General features: G+C 43.1%; 1 protein-coding gene across 1 annotated transcript in view; it reads left to right on the top strand.

The window, feature by feature from the left end:
* Positions 1–7,366: 7,366 nt before the first annotated feature.
* LOC126195613 (inactive dipeptidyl peptidase 10-like) overlaps positions 7,367–22,786 on the top strand; it is an 801,628-nt gene continuing 786,208 nt past the window's right edge. Inside the window, exons 1-2 of the mRNA XM_049934238.1 lie at positions 7,367–7,405; positions 8,069–8,282. Coding sequence (XP_049790195.1) covers positions 7,367–7,405; positions 8,069–8,282 — 253 coding nt within the window. The remainder of the gene's footprint in view (positions 7,406–8,068; positions 8,283–22,786) is intronic.

Here is a 22,786-nt window from a genome sequence, read left to right as displayed (position 1 = left end):
CGTTGGGATCCAGCACGACGTTCCGTATTACCCTCCAGAACCCACCGATTCCATATTCTCCTAACAGTTATTGGATCTCGACCAACGCGAGCAGCAATGTCGCGATACGATAAACCGCAATCGCGATAGGCTACAATCCGACCTTTATCAAAGTCGGAAACGTGAAGGTACGCGTTTCTCCTCCTTACACGAGGCATCACAACGTTTCACTAGGCAACGCCGGTCAACTGCTGTTTGTGTATGAGAAATCGGTTGGAAACTTTCCTCGTGTCAGCACGTTGTATGTGTCGCCACTGGCGCCAACCTTGTATGAATGCCCTGAGCTAGTCATTTGCATATCCACAGCATCTTCTTCCTGTCGGTTAAATTTCGCGTCTCTAGCACGTCACCTTCGTGGTGTAGCAATTTTAATGGCCAGTAGTGGATGTCGGTGCGTGAGAAGCAGCGTGCTGTACCGACTTTCGAATTCGATGAGTCCGTCAACACATGGAGCGCCCTCGCCCTCTCCTTCAGCGTGACAATGCCACATCACACGCGAGCGCTGCGACATCTGCAACAGTCCGACTCCTTTCGATCACCGTTATCGATAATCCTCCATACAGTCCCGACTTGGCGCCGTCCGTTTTTCATCTGTTTCCAAAACTTAAAGAACACCTTTGAGGACATCGCTTTAATAGTGATGAATCGGTGCAAGGCAGAGGTGATGTTGTGACTCCGTCAACAAACGTTCTGCAATGATGGTATCAACAAACAGGTCTCTCATTGGGACAGTTCATCGCCAGGGTGACTATGCTGAGAAATAAATATGTGACATGAATAATAAAGATGTAGAATATTAATAACTTTCGAATTATTAAAAAGCTTTTAGAGTTTTCCGATAAAATAAGTTCACGATAGCCCGTAGTAAAAATTTTTTTGCTTATTTATAGACGCACTCACATTGTTATGGAACAGTCATAACCGGTTTCGGCCATCCAATGACCATCTACAGATTCTATAACAATGCAAAAGAAAATTTATATAAAAACCTAAAAATTAGTGCAATATTAAACCAAGCTTATTAGTAACCTAACTAAATTTATGCGAAATACATATAGTTCACACCTAAAGGCGGCATTCACTGTGTAAGTAGGTTGTTTAGGTTTTTATGTTGGTAACGCCACGTAGCTCTCTGTATGAAAATCACTGGCTGTGCTGTGTGCAGTCTGTGGCTGGTTGGCGTTGTTGGAATAGTCGCTATTATAGTGTTGGGCAGTTGGATGTGAACAGCGCGTAGCGTTACGCAGTTGGAGGTGAGCCGCCAGCAGTGGTGGATGTGGGAAGAGAGATGGTAGAGTTTTGAGAGCGGACGATCTGGACGTGTGTCCGTCAGAGAAACGAAATTTGTAAGACTGGGTGTCATGAACTGATATATATATATATATATATATATATATATATATATATATATATATATATATATATATATGGTGTTACAAAAAGATACGGTCAAACTTTCAAGAAACATTCCTCACACACAAATAAAGAAAAGATGTTATGTGGACATGTGTCCGGAAACGCTTAATTTCCATGTTAGAGCTCATTTCAGTTCCGTCATTCCAACGTGATCAAATTGTAAATTTTCACAGTCAACATGTGTCGGTTGACGAGAATCCGCCCGCAATTGTGCAATCACGTCATCAACACAGATTTTCTGTGAACGTTTTGGCAGGCATTGTTGGTGATGTCTTGATTGGGCCCCATGTTCTTCCACCTACGCTCAATGGAGTACGTTATCATGATATCATACGGGATACTCTACCTGTGCTGCTAGAACATGCGCCTTTACAAGTACGACACAACATGTGGTTCATGCACGATGGAGCTCCTGCACATTTCAGTCGAAGTGTTCGTACGCTTCTCAACAACAGATTCGGTGACCGATGGATTGGTAGAGGCGGACCAATTCCATGGCCTCCACGCTCTCCTGACCTTAGCCCTCTTGATTTTCATTTATGGGGGCATTTGAAAGCTCTTGTCTACGCAACCCCGGTACCAAATGTAGAGACTCTTCGTGCTCGTATTGTGGACGGCTGTGATACAATACGCCATTCTCCAGGGCTGCATCAGCGCATCAGGGATCCCATGCGACGGAGGGTGGATGCATGTATCCTCGCTAACGGAGGACATTTTGAACATTTCCTGTAACAAAGTGTTTGAAGTCACGCTGGTACGTTCTGTTGCTGTGTGTTTCCATTCCATGATTAATGTGATTTGAAGAGAAGTAAGAAAATGAGCTCTAACATGGAAAGTAAGCGTTTCCGGACGCATGTCCACATAACATATTTCTTTTTTTGTTTGTGAGGAATGTTTCCTGAAAGTTTGGCCGTACCTTTTGTAACAGCCTGTATATATAGCCTTCATTTGCTAACTATGCCTATCAGTAGTTAGTGCCTTCAGTAGTTAGAATCTTTTATTTAGCTAGTAGTATTGGCGCTCGCTGTATTGCAGTAGTTCGAGTAACGAAGATTTTTGTGAGGTAAGTGATTCATGAAAGGTGTAGGTTATTGTTGGTCAGGGCCATTCTTTTGTAGGGATTTTTGAAAGTCAGATTCCGTTGCGCTAAAAATATTGTGTGTCAGTTTACTGTTGATCAGAATAAGTAAAGAGAGAAATGACTGAGTACGTTCATTTCTGCTCAGCTGTTTGAAAATGACATAACGTAGAAGTTTATCAACACAGTAATTCACTAAGTTTTCTAAGGGGACGTTTCAACTGACCACAGGTTCATGCTTCGTCGAACTAGCTATAATATGTAAAACACCGGTCTTATATAGATATAAAAAGTTTGTTAGATTTTGTTCCCCCTCTTTGCGCTAGATGAGTGCGTCCTGTGGAGCAGCGTGATGTGTCCTGGATGTGACAGTTTTGTATGATGTGTATACACCAAAGTGTCAGAGACATGTGATGTGTGCTGGCTATGCCCTCTCCATCATAAAACTATAGATCTATTGGTACTTCCCCTCAGTGAGGATAATCTTTATTTTTCAGAAGCCTAAAATATGACAAATTTACTATTAATATTTAGGTCAAATGTATATAAAATTTAAAATTACAGAACAGATCAAGTATTGCACATTCTCGTGCGGGCCGCTGCAGATGTCAACAACCTTTAAGACAGAGGAGCCCGTGTCTTCCCTGTCGTACCAATGGACAACGGCATAAACAGGCAATAGGTGCGAATACAGTGCCATCGGGCGTCAGAAATTCACTCTACAAGTGCTACTACTATTTTAAACTATAGCAATGTTTCTCCTTGTTCTCAAATGTTATTTCACTGATTTAACAATCTGTTCTGCAATTTTAAATTTTGTATCAATAGTAAAATTTTCATATTTTAGACTTAAAAAAAATAAAGACTATCTTATAGAGGACGCGCGCATCTAGCGCAAAGAAGGGGAATAAAATCTAACCAAGTTTTTATATCTATATAAGACCGGTGTTTCACATTTTATAGCTAGTTTGACAACGCTGAACCTGTGTTCAGTGTACGTCGCTTTTAGGTATGAACTATACGTATTTCGCATAAATTAAGTTAGATCACTAATAAGCTTGGTTAAATATAGCACTTATTTTTAGGTTTTAATATAAATTTTCTTATGTATTGTTATAGAATCTGAAGATGGTCATGTATGGCCAAAACCGGTTATGAATGTGTCATAAGAATGTGATTGCGCCTATAAATAAATAAAAAATTACAAAGTAATCTATCACTTACGCCTTTGGCAAAATGTCGTTTTTCCATAGCCCCGTAGTATTACGTAGTAATTAAATATTGTTCTAATACTGTGGAGCAGCATGATGTCTCCTGGATGTGACAATTTTTTTTTGTATGATGTGTATATACCAAAGTAGCAGAGACATGTGACGTGTGCTGGCTATGCCCTCTCCATCATAAAACTGTAGATCTATTGGTACATCCCCGCAGTGAGGACTCTGTATTGCAGAAAACTGAGAAGTGCATTAGCATTGCTCGATTGTCGGCTGCCCCCTCCCGCCGTCACCTGTAAAGCGTCCGGATCAAAGACGGGAGCGGTGACACATGTCGATATCACACACGGCGGCCGTAATTAGCTGAAAGCCCATCGCAGGATCCGTCTCTTTGACGGACGCGCCACGAGTAGGTCCGCTCGGCGCTAGTGGCTGCCAGTACGGCCTTCAAAAGGATGTTTTATCGACAGCGCTGTGGAGGTGCTCCATCAGCCATAGGCGGCGAGCCAGCAGTCGGGAAATCCCCGTATCGCATTCGCGGGCAGCTAGCTGGTGTCGTATACGCTTTTACCAATCCAGAATATTCCACCTATTTTACTTGAATAATCTAAAATATTTAAAATTCTTATTTATTGCTGGTATACATATGTCTGCTACCCAGAAAGGTGGAAAGGTAGAAAGAGTGTATAGAGGGTCTATAGAAGTGAGATGAACTTGAGGGAAGTACTATAGAAATGGAAGAGGACGTAAAAGAAGATGAGATGGGAGACATGATACTGTTAGAAGATTTTGACAGGGCAATGAAACACTTTAATCGAAACAAGTCCCAGTGCGTTGTAGCCGAGCCGTCTAGGGCACCTTGCCACGGTTGGTAAGGCTTCCCCCGTCGGAGGTTCGAATCCTCCCTTGAGCGACAATTACTGAGACCCGCTTGGGGCAATCTGGATAAAAATATAATGGCATACAAAGGAAGAATTTTACAGAGCTAACAGCGAAGCATTCTGGCGGCCAAGCCTAGAGAGGACTCTGATTACTTACTACAATTGTTGTTTCATCCATTTGGCTTCTTTCCCTATCTATTTCCTCACTATTAAATATTCTTCTGTTACTTCTGTAAGCTTGTTATTATGTATGTCATTATATTTTAACTAGAAACGCCACAAGAGAATGTCAGAATTACACATTGTAACTTAACTAGTTCCTTTTTAACAATTTAATTTTTCGTTGTAGTTTTAATTATTTCATTTTATCACTGAAACAACTTATAAACTTGGTAAGTTACTATAGACTTTATCGATTGTATTCCTCACACCAATTTGTAAAATCATATAATTTACGAATATGTGTACACCTACAGTAGCGACATGTAACAAACTTCAGACACAAACACTTTGTGGCTACTGTACAGCAGTTTGCTATGGACAGTAGCGCGATTAACAAGATGACACCGCCGACATCAAGGCCCAGTGTATAGCACATTTTAAATACACTCCTGGAAATTTAAATAAGAACACCGTGAATTCATTGTCCCAGGAAGAGGAAACTTTATTGACACATTCCTGGGGTCAGATACATCACATGATCACACTGACAGAACCACAGGCACATAGACACAGGCAACAGAGCATGCACAATGTCGGCACTAGTACAGTGTATATCCACCTTTCGCAGCAATGCAGGCTGCTATTCTCCCATGGAGACGATCGTAGAGATGCTGGATGTAGTCCTGTGGAACGGCTTGCCATGCCATTTCCACCTGGCGCCTCAGTTGGACCAGCGTTCGTGCTGGACGTGCAGACCGCGTGAGACGACGCTTCATCCAGTCCCAAACATGCTCAATGGGGGACAGATCCGGAGATCTTGCTGGCCAGGGTAGTTGACTTACACATTCTAGAGCACGTTGGGTGGCACGGGATACATGCGGACGTGCATTGTCCTGTTGGAACAGCAAGTTCCCTTGCCGGTCTAGGAATGGTAGAACGATGGGTTCGATGACGGTTTGGATGTACCGTGCACTATTCAGTGTCCCCTCGACGATCACCAGTGGTGTACGGCCAGTGTAGGAGATCGCTCCCCACACCATGATGCCGGGTGTTGGCCCTGTGTGCCTCGGTCGTATGCAGTCCTGATTGTGGCGCTCACCTGCACGGCGCCAAACACGCATACGACCATCATTGGCACCAAGGCAGAAGCGACTCTCATCGCTGAAGACGACACGTCTCCATTCGTCCCTCCATTCACGCCTGTCGCGACACCACTGGAGGCGGGCTGCACGATGTTGGGGCGTGAGCGGAAGACGGCCTAACGGTGTGCGGGACCGTAGCCCAGCTTCATGGAGACGGTTGCGAATGGTCCTCGCCGATACCCCAGGAGCAACAGTGTCCCTAATTTGCTGGGAAGTGGCGGTGCGGTCCCCTACGGCACTGCGTAGGATCCTACGGTCTTGGCGTGCATCCGTGCGTCGCTGCGGTCCCGTCCCAGGTCGACGGGCACGTGCACCTTCCGCCGACCACTGGCGACAACATCGATGTACTGTGGAGACCTCACGCCCCACGTGTTGAGCAATTCGGCGGTACGTCCACCCGGCCTCCCGCATGCCCACTATACGCCCTCGCTCAAAGTCCGTCAACTGCACATACGGTTCACGTCCACGCTGTGGCGGCATGCTACCAGTGTTAAAGACTGCGATGGAGCTCCGTATGCCACGGCAAACTGGCTGACACTGACGGCGGCGGTGCACAAATGCTGCGCAGCTAGCGCCATTCGACGGCCAACACCGCGGTTCCTGGTGTGTCCGCTGTGCCGTGCGTGTGATCATTGCTTGTACAGCCCTCTCGCAGTGTCCGGAGCAAGTATGGTGGGTCTGACCGGTGTCAATGTGTTCTTTTTTCCATTTCCAGGAGTGTATGTGCGACGATGCTATTATGACTTTGTGGGTATCTTTTGACGATGACACTGTATCTTCACTATATTAGGACATGTTTTAAAAGAGGTTTGCCTCGTCATATTTTAAGCCCATGTTTTTCACGTCTATGTGACTAATACTTTTCATTATGGCCTGCTTTACCATTTTAAGATGTCGACAGTTCACTAGTCTTATTTGTTTTTTTCCATGTTTTGCTGCAGATCTGAAGATGATCATGCCTAAGGGAAGGCGATAGTCTAAGGGTCTAACAGTTTTGTGGTGACAGACGGGAAGAAAAGAAAGGAATTTTTTTGTTGCTTATGGAATTGTTCAGTTCACTTCAATTCAATTTATTGCTACGAATTTTTGACCTGTTATCTGGTAACTCTAAACAGATCATACATATTCGTTAATCAGGGTGACAAACTATTTTTTATATCATGCATGTAGTAGTAAATCATGTTAACAGTAACCATTGCTAGGATTAATGTAGAAATGAAACAGAACATTTGAAAATTAAGAAACAGTTTCAAAAATATCATAAAATGAAGGGAATTAACTCGAGTTCCAAGTTAACAGCTTCCGTCTTACATTACTAGATATGTTACTGGCAGCCTCGGAACAACTCGAGGTTTTCGACTAACTACAATTATACCTGCTTCTAAACCTATTGCTGCTACACTATTCTACGTCTACATCACCCACACTATTATGTGCGTTCCTCGGCAGTCCTTGAGTCTGCGCGTCCCTGTATAGGTGGCCATTGTATTCTTGCTCTTCTTTATATTGCATTTTTCTCTTTTTCTTTGAGCTGCTATATATAAGAGCAAGTGGACGCTTTGAATATCAAAACAATGTCAACAGGTTACAAGAAGTGTTTCCTCAATTATAGATCTTTAATTGAGGAAACACTTCTTGTAACCTGTTGATATTGTTTTGATATTCAAAGCGTCTACTTGCTCTTATAACTGGAAGTTAAGCAGTTGCCTTTTTAATATCCGATGTGCTATTCACTTTAGTCCACAAATTTTGGCCACTTACAATTGTTTGTAGATCGCAAAATAATTGTCTGCAGTCTCTCTCAACCTGGAAAAGGGGGCGTCTGAGAACGACATGATCAGCGGAACCTTTCTCTCCACATACTAGTGTGTTACTACGTCCAGCTCGATGCAGATGTTTGGGATATCGACCGTTCCATGTTAGGGTGCCCCATACCTCGAGTACGGGCAATGTAGCGCAGTTTGAGCCTGTTCCTGATGCTTGCAGTACTCCTAGTGTCACAGTCAGACTGACATTCGTCTGATTATGGAAACCGATGAATGGGCAACCTGCAACTGGGACTGTTTTAGTCATTGAGAAATCTGAATGATCTCGAGCAGTTGAGAGAATCGCGCACCTCTGCGTCTGTTGCAGGAGCTGGTGGCGACCGGGCCCAACCAGCGCAACTGGCGCGGCATCCTGATCGCGCTGCTCGTGATCGTGGCCGTGCTCGGCCTGATCGTGTTCTCGATCGTGCTGCTGTCGCCGCCCGACGAGGGGCCCAGGGTGAAGGGCACCAAGTTCACGCTGGACGACGTGCTGAGTCAGCGCTTCCGGCCGCCGCCCTTCAACGGCACCTGGGTCTCCGGTGAGTACCCGCAGGCACACCGCATGTCTCCACCAGCAGGCCAGCTCGCGGCCCCACTACCGCTTCATGTATTCTGACTGATCCGCTACAAAATCGTGTTCATTGGTTATGGAGTAACTAGTTTAGCGCCCGCTGCTTCACTCGCATTTGCGTACTAATTACAAAAAATAATTTTATGAACATACATCAGGCCCACTGAAAAATTAAAGATGCGTTTCTTTTTATCTGCAGTTCTGACAAAGTCGACTTGTCTTGGTGACTGTTAAATAGCTTTCTTCTATTTCGTTCACTAATTGCAACACATTCTAAACATTCCATGCTAATAATCATCTTTGGGTTGAAGCTCTTTTTTCCATGTTTGCTTTGACAATACATATGTTTTTGGACAGGGTCCGCCTTTAGCAAAACACAAATTTGTTTTTGAACCCAAACATGTTTCACTGCAGTTGCAGCATCTTCAGTGGGCTTTTATTTTATGGCTGTTAGAGATAAACAATATTCCATACTGTTTGTATACATGTAACTATTAGTTCTTAAATCCTAATTACAGATATTTGAAAAGAAACCCACATAAAATTATGAATTCATATCTTTTTGCCACATGGTGTAGTTTTTCTGATGCATTGTGTTTCTACAGTGACTGTTTTGTTTCACAGTTTGTCATCTGCAACCGCTTTTGGCTTAAACAATTTATCTACTTTAAGGTGTAAGTGGTTGCAGATGACAAACTGTGAAACAAAACAGTCACTGTAGAAACACAATACATGACAAAAACCAACCATGTGGCAAAATGGTATGAATTCATAATTTAATTGTTTTTTTTTTTCAAATATTTCTAACTGTGATTTAAAAACTAATAGTTACATGTATACAAACAGTAAAGAATATTCTTTTTCTTTAACAGGTATAAAATAAAAGCCTATTGAAGATGCTGCAACTGCAGTGAAACACGTTTGGGTTAAAAAACAAAATTCTGTTTTGCTAAAGGGGGACCCTATCCAAAAACATATGTATTTCATGCTAATTAAGGCCAAAGATGCAACGTCTTTTCCGAATGCATTTGTGACCATAAATCGAGTCTGCAGCTGGAGTCTGAGGTTGTAGTTAATCCTGCTTTTAGACCTCCTGTGGTGATGTTTACGTAGAAACGTTTGTCCTGTAACAGATTCAACAAGAGCAACAAATTAAAAATAGACTTCCATAGCTCACCATTCACTAATACGTCCAGTGTCTCATTCACCTGAATTTCCAGTGCCAGTTTTCAAAGAATTATCCTCTTTGGATGCACAGAAACGGTAGTCTTGTGAAAGTCGAAGTGACCTCAGCGACAAAAATTTTCCCAATGAAAATGATTTCATTCGCAAGAGATTCGAGCTCATGAGTGGAATGACTTAGCACTAAATTTGAGACTATCCAGGAAAGCTTAGAGCGGAAAAAAATGAGCTGAGGTATCCTACTATTGATCAAGAGAAAGTGCGTTCCTGTAATACTTTCGAAGTGATAACGGATTTGTGTATTGCTATAATGTATGTCGTTTAATGGACTATTTGATATTCCAGTTTATACCGCAAATGAATAGCGATTATTAGTCGATAAGTGCAGTCCCATTAGGCCATTCAGTTCGTTTGCTTGAATAATTTGAAGACATAAAATGAGTCATTGATTCCTTGCAATATAGCATGCATCAATGGATCATCTGTGCTGATCTTAAAACGTCTGTTTCCTCCTTGATTGAAATATGAGCAAAAAATTTCGTTTTCTACATAGCCATCTTTCTCACTTCCCGGAAAATCTTCGTGCAGTCAGTGATAAGCAGCATGTGTGATTCCATAAAGGTTCCAAGGTGATGGAGGTACTGTAACACGGTAGATGTGATGCAAATATGATGGCTGACTACTGTTGGAGAATCAGTCGAGAGTGACCACTGATTAAATACTCCGGAAGAAGATATCAGCAAAAATTTTTACTTTATATTTGCCGTTTGGTAAAGAAACTTTACTATTTGTATGAAAACAGTTTAGCTCTCAGTAATTATTACAGCGTTTGTATGAATTAAATTGTCCCTCATCTACAGAATATTTGATAAGTTTGGCACTTATTTTCCTTTGTATTTACATACTGTATGACTTTTGAAACAAAGAGAGGGTATTCTGTATGTTAAAAAAAAGTTACTTGAAAGAAAAAAATCTGCGGTTTTTTTCTTTTTTGATTCAGACTCCAAAAGTTAGTCAAGAGCAAGTCACAGATCTAACACATTCAAACTGCTTTTCTCCAGTGTAATGGTTTATTTTGAAAAAAAAATTTCACCCATTATTTCAGCCCTGTAGGGGTTTAATTTCTGAAAATTCTGAAACATATACTTTTTTAATTGCTTGCCGAGAAACCAAATACCAAATTCCGTAGATCTAGCTTCAAGACTGCCTTAATAGCGATATATTTCCAAAAAAAATTTCATCCTCTATTTCACCCTTGTAGGATTTCTACGTTATAAAGTCAACACTTACTCCAAATTTTTCGTTTCCATTCTTAGCAGTCTTGGCTGGTTAATTACGAATCGGTGAATCAGCCTGAAAAGCTTTTAGGGGTGTTGCAGGGTAGCTTGTGCTGAGAAATAACTGTTAATACAAAAACTCGATACATTTCTGCGTCTCTGAGTTCGTTGGCATTGACCGCAAACAGTCTCTGTCCCCAAAGACGAAGTCGCCAAGCATCATCTTTGTTTGGTTTCCTAAAACCGAACAAGAGAGCGATGCAAAAATTGGACACAGAAAGATAGAGGGATCGAGCTTCAGCCAAAGGCTAAACAAACCAGTGCGCAGTTGTGTACGCTATGCCAACAACTGACATTGTATCTGACGGGTCGCTTGAATTTGTGCGTGCAACGGCCTGATTGGCTAACTTCAAAGCTAATTAACTCGGCGCAACGTATCGAGCTCTTTTCTGGACAGTTATATCTTAGCACAGTGTATCCTGCAGCACCCTGATAAGCTTTTCATACTGTTTTCGAACACCCTTTATATACGGATGAATACGTAGTGACAATAGAAAACTTGTTTGGATGATTTTGTGTCACCTGAAGATGTTATTTTCCTTAATTAGTTGTACGATTGCACAATGTCAGTTTTAGAGCATTGAAGACTACAAACAATTCATCTATGGCTCATTGTAGCATTCAAGTCTATGCACCTGTGGTATTTAAACTTCATTCCCCGTATCGTGCGTGTCAGTGCAGGTGTTGTAATCGTCATAAGTTTGAAAACACTACCTCGTTAGTATTTTTAAAATTACAAACATTTCACATCTCATCTCAGTCAACGTATATCGTGTGCTTACGTCCATGTCTGGAAGACGAACCGCAGCTGCAAGAAATACTTCGAAATTTATTCGTAGACTACGTTTTTATCACAACCATTAAAGCATTTACGACTGCGTGTCAATTGCGTTGCCGCTTTTTCAAGTTCTAATGACGACTAGAAACCCAAAATCATTTATTCATACAAGTAAGTTAAAATGTGACGACGCGTGCGAATTTGTAAGTTTTGTAAAAGTTCAGTTCTGAAATAAATAAAAATAAGAAGGAGGCAAATAAGACTGGCTTGGGAGAAAATAAAGTGGCTGAAAAAATGGACAAAGATGTTAGAGAATGATAGCAGAGAAGTAAGATAGATATGTTTGGAATGTCATCTTGGAAAATCAAGTTTTCTGCCGCCAACTGAAATCGTATTGGCTGGATATTTCGATCGCGTAACTCGCAATCTTCAGCAAGTGCTTCCTGAGCCGTGCAAGTATGACGTCGATTACCGACAGAAAACCCGATTTTTAAGATGAAAGCACCTCAGCAGCAAAGCGTCAAGACCTCCTCTATGGAATGGTTAAATGTAAGAGGAGAGATATAAGAATGAATGCAACACTCGTGGACAGGAACGTGAAAGAGGACAATAGGTTGGTTGATTTGGGGGAGGGGTCAAATTAATAAGGTCATCGGTCCCATCGGATTAGGGAAGGATGGGGAAGGAAATCGGCCGTGCCCTGTCAAAGGATTCATCCCGGCATTTTGCCTGAAGCGATTTGGGAAATCACGGAAACCTAAATCAGGATGACCGGACACGGTTTTCAACCGTTGTCCACCCGAATGCGAGTCCAGTGTGCTAACCATTGCGCCACCAGGTTCGGTAGGTTAATAGAACAGAAGATACTGTGGAAGGGTACTTTGAGCACTTGCTAAATCCAAACGGACTTGGAGATAAATGAAATAGACTAAAGGAGGTAGAAGTAAACTCTGGGGCGAAACGGACCTGATATGAAAAGAAATGGAAATGGCATTGGAGAAGATGTAAGGCGGAAAGGCACCAGGATGGACGAGGTAAGTGTCGAAACGGTGAAAGTGGCAGAGGAGGTTGGGAAACAGTGGTTATATCGTGCGATGAGTGTTGTATGGAATGAGAAGAAGACTGTATAAGATTGGAAGGGGACACTAATTGTCCCTATACTCAAGAAACTGGGTAGGAAGGATTATAGAAACTACAAGTGAGTCACTCTGATCCCACACTGTGCCAAGGTATAGGAAAAGATCCTGGAGAGCAGGATCCGAACTCGGGTCGAGAACAAATTGAAAGAGAAATGGCTTGGCATCAGACCTGGAAGTTCAACTTCTGTCCTCATACTTGTTGTGAAGCAGCCCCAGGAGCATCACTATGAATATGGGGAGGGCACTGTAATGGCCTTTATAGATATAGAAAACGCATTTGATAGTTTATCTAGAAGAAAGGTACATGAGGCACTGGAAAAGAAGGAGTGAAAAACGAGACAAGATGCCGAGTGGAGGATATATACTGTGGAAGTTTGAGCTGTATGAAAGTGAGAATGAAAGGATGGGTTGATTTCAGCAAGCAAGTGATGTGAAACAAGGAAGTGCATTTTCATCTCTCCTCTTCATTCTAGTCTTGGATGAGAGGCTGGATACGACAAGACGAAAGCAATGAATGGTGTCTGCGGATGACTGGATGATCTGGGGAAGGAAGGAGGAGAAGATTCGGGAAACAACTGGATGTTTAGGAAGAAATTGTAAGACAATATGGAATAAAATTTAATGTAAACAAATGTTGGGTCCAAATTACAACTAGGAAGAGAGATAGACCATCTAGTGGAATAAGGACTGGAGGTGAACAATTGATGAGGGTGTCAAGTACTTGGAAGAGTGATAGAGGAAAATGGAAGAAATCGTAAAGAGATCAGTGGCCGTGGCCAGCAGGCAGAACCATTCCTGCGAAGTGTTATGAGCCTGGTTTGGACCAAAGAAGCAAAGAATATATAGAAGTTACTAGATACCAGTACTGATCTATGCATCTGAAATATTGGTAATGAAGAAAAGGGATGTATGTAGAGTGCAGGCATTTGAAATGAAGGTCCTCAGAGTACAGTAGGAGTAACAAGGATATGTAGGAAGAGGAATGGAAGGTTAAGGGAAATACTGAAAGAGGAACACTTGAAGAGAACAATGGAAACATTAAGGCGAAAATGATATGGGCATCAAAAGACAGTGGAAAATAAAAGGATTCCTTAGAAGAAAATCAAATGGATTTGCGAAGGAAACGACGAAGAAGAAGACCAGATGATAGATGGCCGGAGGAGTGTGTTGAAAAGGAAGCGAGGAAGGAACCAAAGTAAACTCAGAAAGATTGTGGGAAAACGGGACTAGATGGCGAGGCGTATATTCCAAACAGCCCAGCCTAGGGCTGGAAGCTGTTCGAGGCGCTAATGATGATGTCAGCATTCGAAAGTATTGCCCACCAGAGAAGTTACAAGAGCCGCTCGGCCGCACTACCATCCAGAATTGTGGTTCCGTACACGATGACGCTAAGCCGCCCACCAAACCAACTAGGGCTGCGCCGTCTCAGTACGTCAGCTGCCGGCTTTTGCGCCTGGATCCGCGCGCGCATTGAATCCCGGTAAACGGCCGTGCCGTGCGGGCTGCGTCAGCCCCTGCCACCTGTTGCTGGGCTGGTGATTATGCCAGCCCAGAACACCACAGCACAGCCTGATGGCGTTACGGACAGTTAGCCGAGCCCTTCTGCGAGCTGGCGTACGTGACGCCTACCAATGCATTCACCTCGTTAGTGCAGAAGCTTGCGGTTTTTCTAAGTTCCTTTTCGCTATCTATCTTTAGAGAGAATGTCAGAGGAACATTATTGGTAGGTTGCCTGGGGCCCGTACCACTGACTCATATCTTCTTAAACTTAATGTTTTATTGACGCATAGTATTTCAGCATAAAGCAAAACTAAATTTTATTTCCAAAACTAGCTGAAAAACCCGCTTCGCTTCGTCGTGAAGCTGGTGCTGGGTTGTCGTGGTCTTGTCTTGACTGTAGATATTTTAATATGTGGTTCTCTTGGGCTGTGGCATCGTCATGTGTGCAGATCTCTACGACGTAAATCGTACTTGGTGTTATACTTGGTGTTACCGCAATATGCCAGCTCTTATTTGTTTGAGTAACACGACGTCGAAACTTCAATTCAGTTATTATACTCTGATCACTTATAAGAATACATATTGTGAAACAACATCTCGCTTTAAGAAGAGACAGCTCGTTGAAATTTAATTTAATATTTTGAAGAATCAGCCTCACTTGCGCAAATTTTCTGGTCTTTACCAGGTTTCGGCTAAATTAATCTAGCCTTCTTCAGAAGCATAAAATTACTATAACATGCCAGAGTAAGGCACAGTCAACTCTGGCATGTTATAGTAATTTTATGCTTCTGAAGAAGGCTAGATTAATTTAGCCGAAACCTGGTAAAGACCAGAAAATTTGCGCAACTGTGTCTGATTCTTCAAAATATTAGTCTATCACAGTTGCTGACGGGGCTGCAATAAGGTAAAAACTCTTAGATTTCTACCTGCCGAGGTGTCTAACGCAGCCGACAAGTAACTAGATACCATGCTTAAAATCGCAAAAACTAGTATGGCAATTTCATTTATTTACCTATGCTAAAAATTATTAAATTTAATTTAAATAGTTCATAGTCACTGCATGCAATACTAAAGAACTGTGCGTTACACATGCTTCAGAGCCGGCTGCGTCGACGTAATTATTATTCATTCTGATTTTTAATTACAGGTTTGCAAAGTTTATTGTCTTTCCTCTCTCTTGTTCTTTAGATAGTCCAATAAATATTCATCAACAAGTTATCAAGATGTTCCAGTTAGCTCAAAGTTTACGTCCAAGCAGAGATTATAACAGTCTACTTTACTGAAATATTATACTAACACTTGAAATTAGATGTCAATACTGTTAATTTTTGATAATATTCACACTAAAATGCAGTTAATTTCACCTTTTACTTTTCACTTGATAATTCTGTTTAACGTCAAATATCACAAATTTTGAATTCTAATCAGTAAAGAATCTATCTTTCTCTTTAAATAAATTCAAGTCCCTGGAACTACATCTCTGGAGATGAAAATTACGCCGATTTGGCGCAGGTAATACTTCAGTAAAATTATCGGTACACTTTTTAAATAACTTTGTATATTTTCAGTACTTCACTCTACACAACACGTAATACTAGCAATCACAACCACAGTAATAACAGCAGTCACAGGACAGGAATCGGAGCAGGAACCGAAATAGTAATAGGTACAGTAAGCGGAATAGTATTGAGCTAACAATGATGGGTATGTGCATATATAACCAAAAATAAACCGCAATACTACAGCTTTGTTGTTTTATAACTTTATGTTGCTAGTCATTTTACTTCCTTTTAATTAAAATTTTTACTTAAATATTTCAAAAAATGCTAATTAAACATTATTATGAAAGAAAGAATTACTGAAATACTTCCCTAAACTGACGGAAATGAGAGAGTGTTTACAATCGTTTCTCTCATTTGCTTTCTGAGGACATTCTACATAACTCGAGAATACTGTGAACATCGTAAAAATTAAAACGGTAAAACTCCACTACTGTTCACTACCTTTAGCGTTCCACTTGGACTTAAATTGCGTTCATTTTCTGTCACTTTCACTTTCTCTTGGATCACTCGAATCAATTTCTAAAACTACAAGGGCAATTTGTTCATTAAGGGCCGATCGCAAAATGTGAACCACAGTAAGCTTTGCACAGATGAGTAGGGCAGAGTTTCTAGTATATCCGTCGAACGCGTCACGTCGCTCTTTCCAGTAGTGAGCGCACTTTGTGTACGTAAAGACGCCTAGAAAGTAGTGTCTCCCGCCAAGTATGAGCGCCTACTGGGAGATTTCGCCTGATTTCACGCAGTCCACATAACGCTACTGTCATACATTTGCTTCTTCGTGGGGGTCTTCAGCAGCACATTGCAGCGGCAATGATGACGCTCCTGTAGCGTCTTGGCTGGGAAGTATTTGGTCACCGACCATCCAGCCCGGACTTGGTTCCCTCTGATTTTCATCTCTTTCCTCATATGAACCGCTAATTATGAAAGCAGCATTTCTGTACCGACAACGAGCTGTAGCCCAACGTAGAAAATTCGGGGAAAGCACAGGCGACTGTCTTATATGACGAGGGTGTTGGAAGTCTGTTACCACCCAACGACAAACGTCTAAATAGGAGCGGCGACTGCTTAGAGAAGTAGCTGGAAGGTGTAACTAACAGTTGTCAATAAAACATTTTTAATTTTTACTGTGATTCGAGCTGCGAGATACTACTAGCACGACAGAGTAATAAAACTTTCTACAATATTCTCTAAGATTCTGAAAAATTCTGGAACGTTCTCGACCATTACTATTTTTAACGAGCTTCTGACAATGAGTGGAGATTGTCCGTGTTTTGGTCTGACTGGCTAGCGCTCATTTACATTCACAGCTATTGTCGTAGCTTTTGTTAACAGCGAATTTGTAGTGAAGCTTCACCACGCCATTAGCTCTACAGTCGTCTGATACACTTTGAATTTGCGACCGTTACGACTGGACGTTTATTAGTTAGCCTAAGGTCTGCCACACAGGTGGGAGGAGCGACCAACCGTGACAGCGGCCGCAGTTTGTGAAAGTACGAAGTGTTTGGTTCAGTTTAGTCCGCTTTTTCTAAACGAGTTTCTGACAAGAAGTGAACACTATCTGTATTTTAGATTGATTAGTATTTATTTACATTCATAGCTTCCTTGTTCATTTCTTGCAGCAGCTTTTGTGAAAGCCACCCTCTAGTTACAAGTAACTGTATATACACCTATTGTCAACAGCGCAATTTAATTCTGATTTAAGAGCTTGCGAATATTGTGATCTTAGGCTATCTGATGGTTCGATGCAGGTAGCTACAGAATCCTCTCCTGTACCAGTTGCAACATACATTATCAATTATTTGCTGGATGTATTCCAATCTGTCTTCCTCTACAGTTTCTACCCTCTACAGCTCCCTCTAGTACCATGGAAGTTATTCCCTGAAGTCTTAACAGATGTCCTGTCACCCTATCCCTTCTTCATTTCGGCATTTTCCATATTTCTAAGTATTCCGATCCTTTCCGAATCTGCGGAGTACCTCCTCATTCCTTACCTTATCAGTCCGCCTGATTTTCAATATGCTTCTCTAGCACTACATCCCAAATGCTTCGATTCTCCTCTGTTCCGGCTTTTCCACAGTACATGTTTCACTACCGTACATTGATGTGCTCAAAGCGTACATTCTCAGAAATATCTTCCTCAAATTAAAGCTTATGTTTGATAGCAGTAGATTACTCTAGGGTAGGAATGCCCTTTTCGCCAGTTCTAATCTGTTTCTTATATCTACCTCGCTCCGTCCATCATGGGTTATTTTGCTTTCTGGCTTGCAGAATTCCTTAACTTCATCTACTTCGTGATCCCCAGTTCTGATGTTAATTTTCTCGCTGTTCTCGTTTCTGCTACTTCTCATTACTTTCGCCTTTCTTCTATTTCCTGGCAATACATACTCTTTGCCCATTAGACTGTTCATTCCATTCAACAAATCCTATAAAACTTCTTCACTTCCACTGAGGATAGCACTGTCATCAGCGAATCTTATGATTGATATACTTTCATCCTGAATTTTGCTACTTCGATGTGTAAGTGGAACAGTAGTGGAGAAAGGCTACATCCCTGACCTAGACCCTTTCCAATCCGAGCACTTCGTTCCTGGGTTTCTAGTTTTATTTTTCGTCTTGGTTCTTGTACATGTTGTATGTTACACCTAATTTTCTCATAATTTCAAATATCTTTCACATTTTATACTGTTAAACGGTTTCTCTAGGCGGAAAAATGTTATAAACGTGCCCTGATTTTCCTTCAGTCCCTCTTCCGTTATCAACAGCAGCTTCAGAATTGCCTCTCTGGTGCCTTTACCTTTCCTAAAGCCGAACTGATTGTCATGTAACTGATCCTGAATTTTCTTTTGTGAATTATTCTCTCAGCAACTTGGATGCATGAGCTATTAAGCTGATCCTGCGATAATTCTCGCACTTGTCCGCTCTTGCGATCTCCATAATTGCGTGGATGATGTTTTTTTAGGAAGTCTGATGGTATATAGGCAGTCTCATATATTCTCACACTAACATAAACGTAACTGCAACTTGCATTTATCGAGTGTGGGACTGCGGCAGGTCGATGAACTGTAAAAATAATATTCCAACAGCCGTCACTAGAATAGCTTGCTTTTGGGCTACCAGGTTCGACTCCTCGGTACAGTCATCTTCAGGCCCTATACAGTAAAAATTACTGAACATCAGACAAACACATATTAAGATGTCATACATAGTATTATACAAACGGAACAGAGGATACAAGTAAATATTTGTAAGTAAAAGGAAACCAGAAATGAACTAATACACTCAGGATACAGTCAATAGTATATTATGAATATATAACACACACTCATGTACAGAAAAAAACAGAACACCTTGAATGACTAGAGATGGGACCTTCATATTCACAGGACTTGTACATTAGTATGTTCTGCAGAAATGGTTAGCATTTGAACCATGTCCGCGTGCGGGTTAAAGGCCAACGTCGATATCGTGGCGCAACACCGGTAAAATGTGCCTGGGCTCTCGTTGTCGCTATAAACCGAAGGTAATGGACCAGTGTGACTTGATCAGACGTGCAGAATGCCTTGCAGACGTATGCGCGAACGTACTGTCAAGTCAGTCAAATTGAAACAGGGCGCATCATTGGCATGAGAGAATATTATGCATCCATTGCTGCTCTTGTGGGACGAAGTGTTTTGGCAATGCAACAGATTGTGCAGAATGGTTCACGGAAGGCCGTAGAGCACGATGGGATGGGTCAGGTCGCACCACCCAAACCACCCCCCGAGAAGACCGACACCTGGTACGAATAGCATTTCAATACGTATGTGCGTCCTCCAGGCTGTGTCGCAACAGTGGAACACATCATACGCTATCAGGGGTGACAGTCGGTCGCCGCTTATTACGGCATGGGTTACGTGCGTATCGGCCACCTCTCTGCCTACCTTTGACGAGTGTGCAGAAACATGCTAGACGGCAATGGTGTATTTAAGGACGTCACTGGGGACAGGCATGGCATAAGGTAGTGTTTCCCGACGGATCCAGGATCTATTTGTTTGAAAATGATGACCTCATTTTGGTTCGTCGCAGAGAGGAGAAGCGGCATGACAGTGACTGCATTCCCACAAGACATACATCGTCAACTCAAGACCTTATGGTGTAGCGTGCTGTTGGGTACAGCCACAAATCACAATTTCCCTGTTGATCCATTACGGCCAGGGGACATCGGCTGGTAGGCACTTTTCAATTCAATAAACTTTACCAGCAGCCGCACACTTTAAGATATTGTATTTTATTCTTACAACAACCAGTTTCGGCAATTCATTTTGCCATCTTCAGTCCCCATACGCTTTTTTCACATCAACGAACTTATCGTATAGCGCCATAAAACTGGATATCGTGAATTCGAATCGTTATGCAGCTGCTTCATATACAAGCGTGACAGCGTGACTGTACGTTTTCGTATGAAACAGCTGCACAACGATTGGAATTTACGATATCCAGTTTCATGGCGTTATACGGGAAGTTCGTTGATTTGAAAAGAAGCGTATGGGGCCTGAAGATGGCAAAATGAATTGCCGAAACTGGTTGATTTCAGAATAAAATACAATATCTTAAAGTGTACGGCTGTTAGTAAAGTTTATTGACTTGAAAACAAATCGCAGTTGGTGGCCGTCCAGGGCATTGTGACCAGTGTGAGCTACGTGAATGACACCCAGCGACCAGTAGACAAACAGCCATACCCTTTCTGCACAACACCCCAGACTCCATTTTTCAGCAGGACAATGCACGACCAGATGTTGCTGCACGGACACGTGCCTTCTTTGTATCGCAGTACGTCAGCCTTTTGCCCTGGCGCGCCAGATCACAGACCTGACGCCAATCGAAAATGTGTGGGACATGGTGAACCGACGGGTGCAGTGCTGTGACCCGCCTACCACCACAGATGAGCATTGCAACCAGGTGAATGCAACATGGATGGGTATATCACAGGACGACATTCGCACCTTATACGTTTCGATACCATCACGCGTGGAACAGTTATCAGGACCCAAGGCTGACCTTGTGCCTTCTAGGCAAAAGGACACATGCTGAACCGAGGTTACTGAAACACTAATGTGCTAACGTATATGTCCTGTGAACATGAAATGCCTTTATCTAGTCGTTCAAGGTATTCTGTGTCTTCTGAGCTTGAGTGGGCTTATACCCCTATGTACGTACTTAAAATAAGTGAGAGTAGTAGTAAAACTTCTGAAGCACTAAGGTCGAGTAGATTACACGGAGGTGGCAGCGTAATTAAACGCTCGGCGAGGCTGGACCCTACGCTCCAGAGACAAAGCGCTCGGCGTGGTCGCCGTATTCGCAGCAGCCGCCGTGCCACGCAGCCCGTAGGCCGTAAAGCAGGCGTCTGGCAGGTAACGGCAACTCGTGATACATCGCGCCGGTCCACAGCAGCCGCAGCCGACACCTCCCCAGCGTGCGCCGCCGGGCTCCGGCCGCGGCGATAAATTCCGAGAATCTCCGCTAATCCTGAGCTGAGCTGAGCGCCGGCAGGGGGACACGCAGCCTCTGAGGGCCGCCTGCCTTCCCAGCCTGCTGCAGCCGCCGGCAGCACAGCGCTACCTGGAACACGTTCTGCCCTCATGAAGAGGGACGGCAAAGTAAAACTGACTTGGAAGATATCGTGCACCATAAAGATATGCAACCAACTTACGTCACCCACACTTGCGGCAGATGACGTAAGTTGAGTTTTAAAGTGCATGAGATACACTGCCGGAAGAAAGAAACACCCTCAAATACTGTGTTCCGAGGCACCTGTGTACAGGGTGATTATACACTGCTGGCCACCGTAAATGCAACACCCTGAAGGGAGCATCCGAATCAAGTGAAATTTACACCATGGGTTTGCAGCGATGAGATATGCAACTGATTAGAATTTCAGCGCAGACGCACATCACGCGCGCCTGTGGCGCCACCTCATAGCGCCATTTAAGGCTTGGCAATTTCGACGAGTGTACGTTCGGCACTTGTGTTTACCTTGTGGTTGTTTCACAAGACGATCAGTTATGCCTCGTAGACAACAGCGAACATCGTTTGATCAAGTATCCGAGTTCGACAGAGGAAGGACAGTGGCTTACCGAGATTGTGGATTATCATACAGAGAAATCGCTAGTCGTGTTGGACGAAACCAAACAACTGTAATGCGGATATGTGACCGTTGGATGCAGGAGGGTACGACGGACCGACGTGGTCGATCGCATTCACCTCGGTGCACCACTGCACGTGCTGATAGGCAAATTGTGCGCATGGCAGTGACGGATCGCTCAGTGACATCCCGAACCATAGCACAGCACATTGCGTCTGTAACGCATCTTCCAGTGTCTGCGCGTACCATTCGACGCCGTTTACAGCAGAGTGGTCTGTCCGCAAGACGTCCATTGCTTCGTCTACCATTGACGCAGAACCACAGACGTCTCCGTCGCCAATGGTGTGATGACAGACGGATGTGGACGGCAGAATGGAATGACGTTGTCTTTACTGACGAGGCACGCTTCTGTCTGCAGCACCACGATGGTCGGATTCGAGTGTGGAGACACCGTGGAGAGAGGATGCTGGACAGCTGCATTATGCACCGCCACACTGGTCTTGCACCGGGTATTATGGTATGGGGCGGTATTGGATATTACTCTCGCACGCCTCTAGTACGCATTGCCGGTACTTTAAATAGCCGGCGCTACATATCCGAGGTGCTGGAGCCAGTTGTCCTTCCTTACCTTCAGGGCTCGGCCACAGCCATATTTCAACAGGATAATGCGCGACCACACGTGGCACGCATTGTCCAAAGGTTCTTCGTAAATAACCAGATTGAATTGCTTCCCTGGCCGGCTCGCTCTCCGGATCTTTCGCCGATATAAAACATGTGGTCCATGGTTGCTCAACGAGTGACCCAGATTACATCCCCAGCTGCCACACCAGATGATCTTTGGCAACGTGTGGAA

This window comes from Schistocerca nitens, chromosome 7 (genome assembly GCF_023898315.1).
Source record: "Schistocerca nitens isolate TAMUIC-IGC-003100 chromosome 7, iqSchNite1.1, whole genome shotgun sequence".
Lineage (NCBI taxonomy): Eukaryota > Metazoa > Arthropoda > Insecta > Orthoptera > Acrididae > Schistocerca > Schistocerca nitens.
The sequence above is the reverse complement of the archived record's forward strand: the minus strand, read 5'-3'. Positions and strand labels throughout refer to the sequence as shown.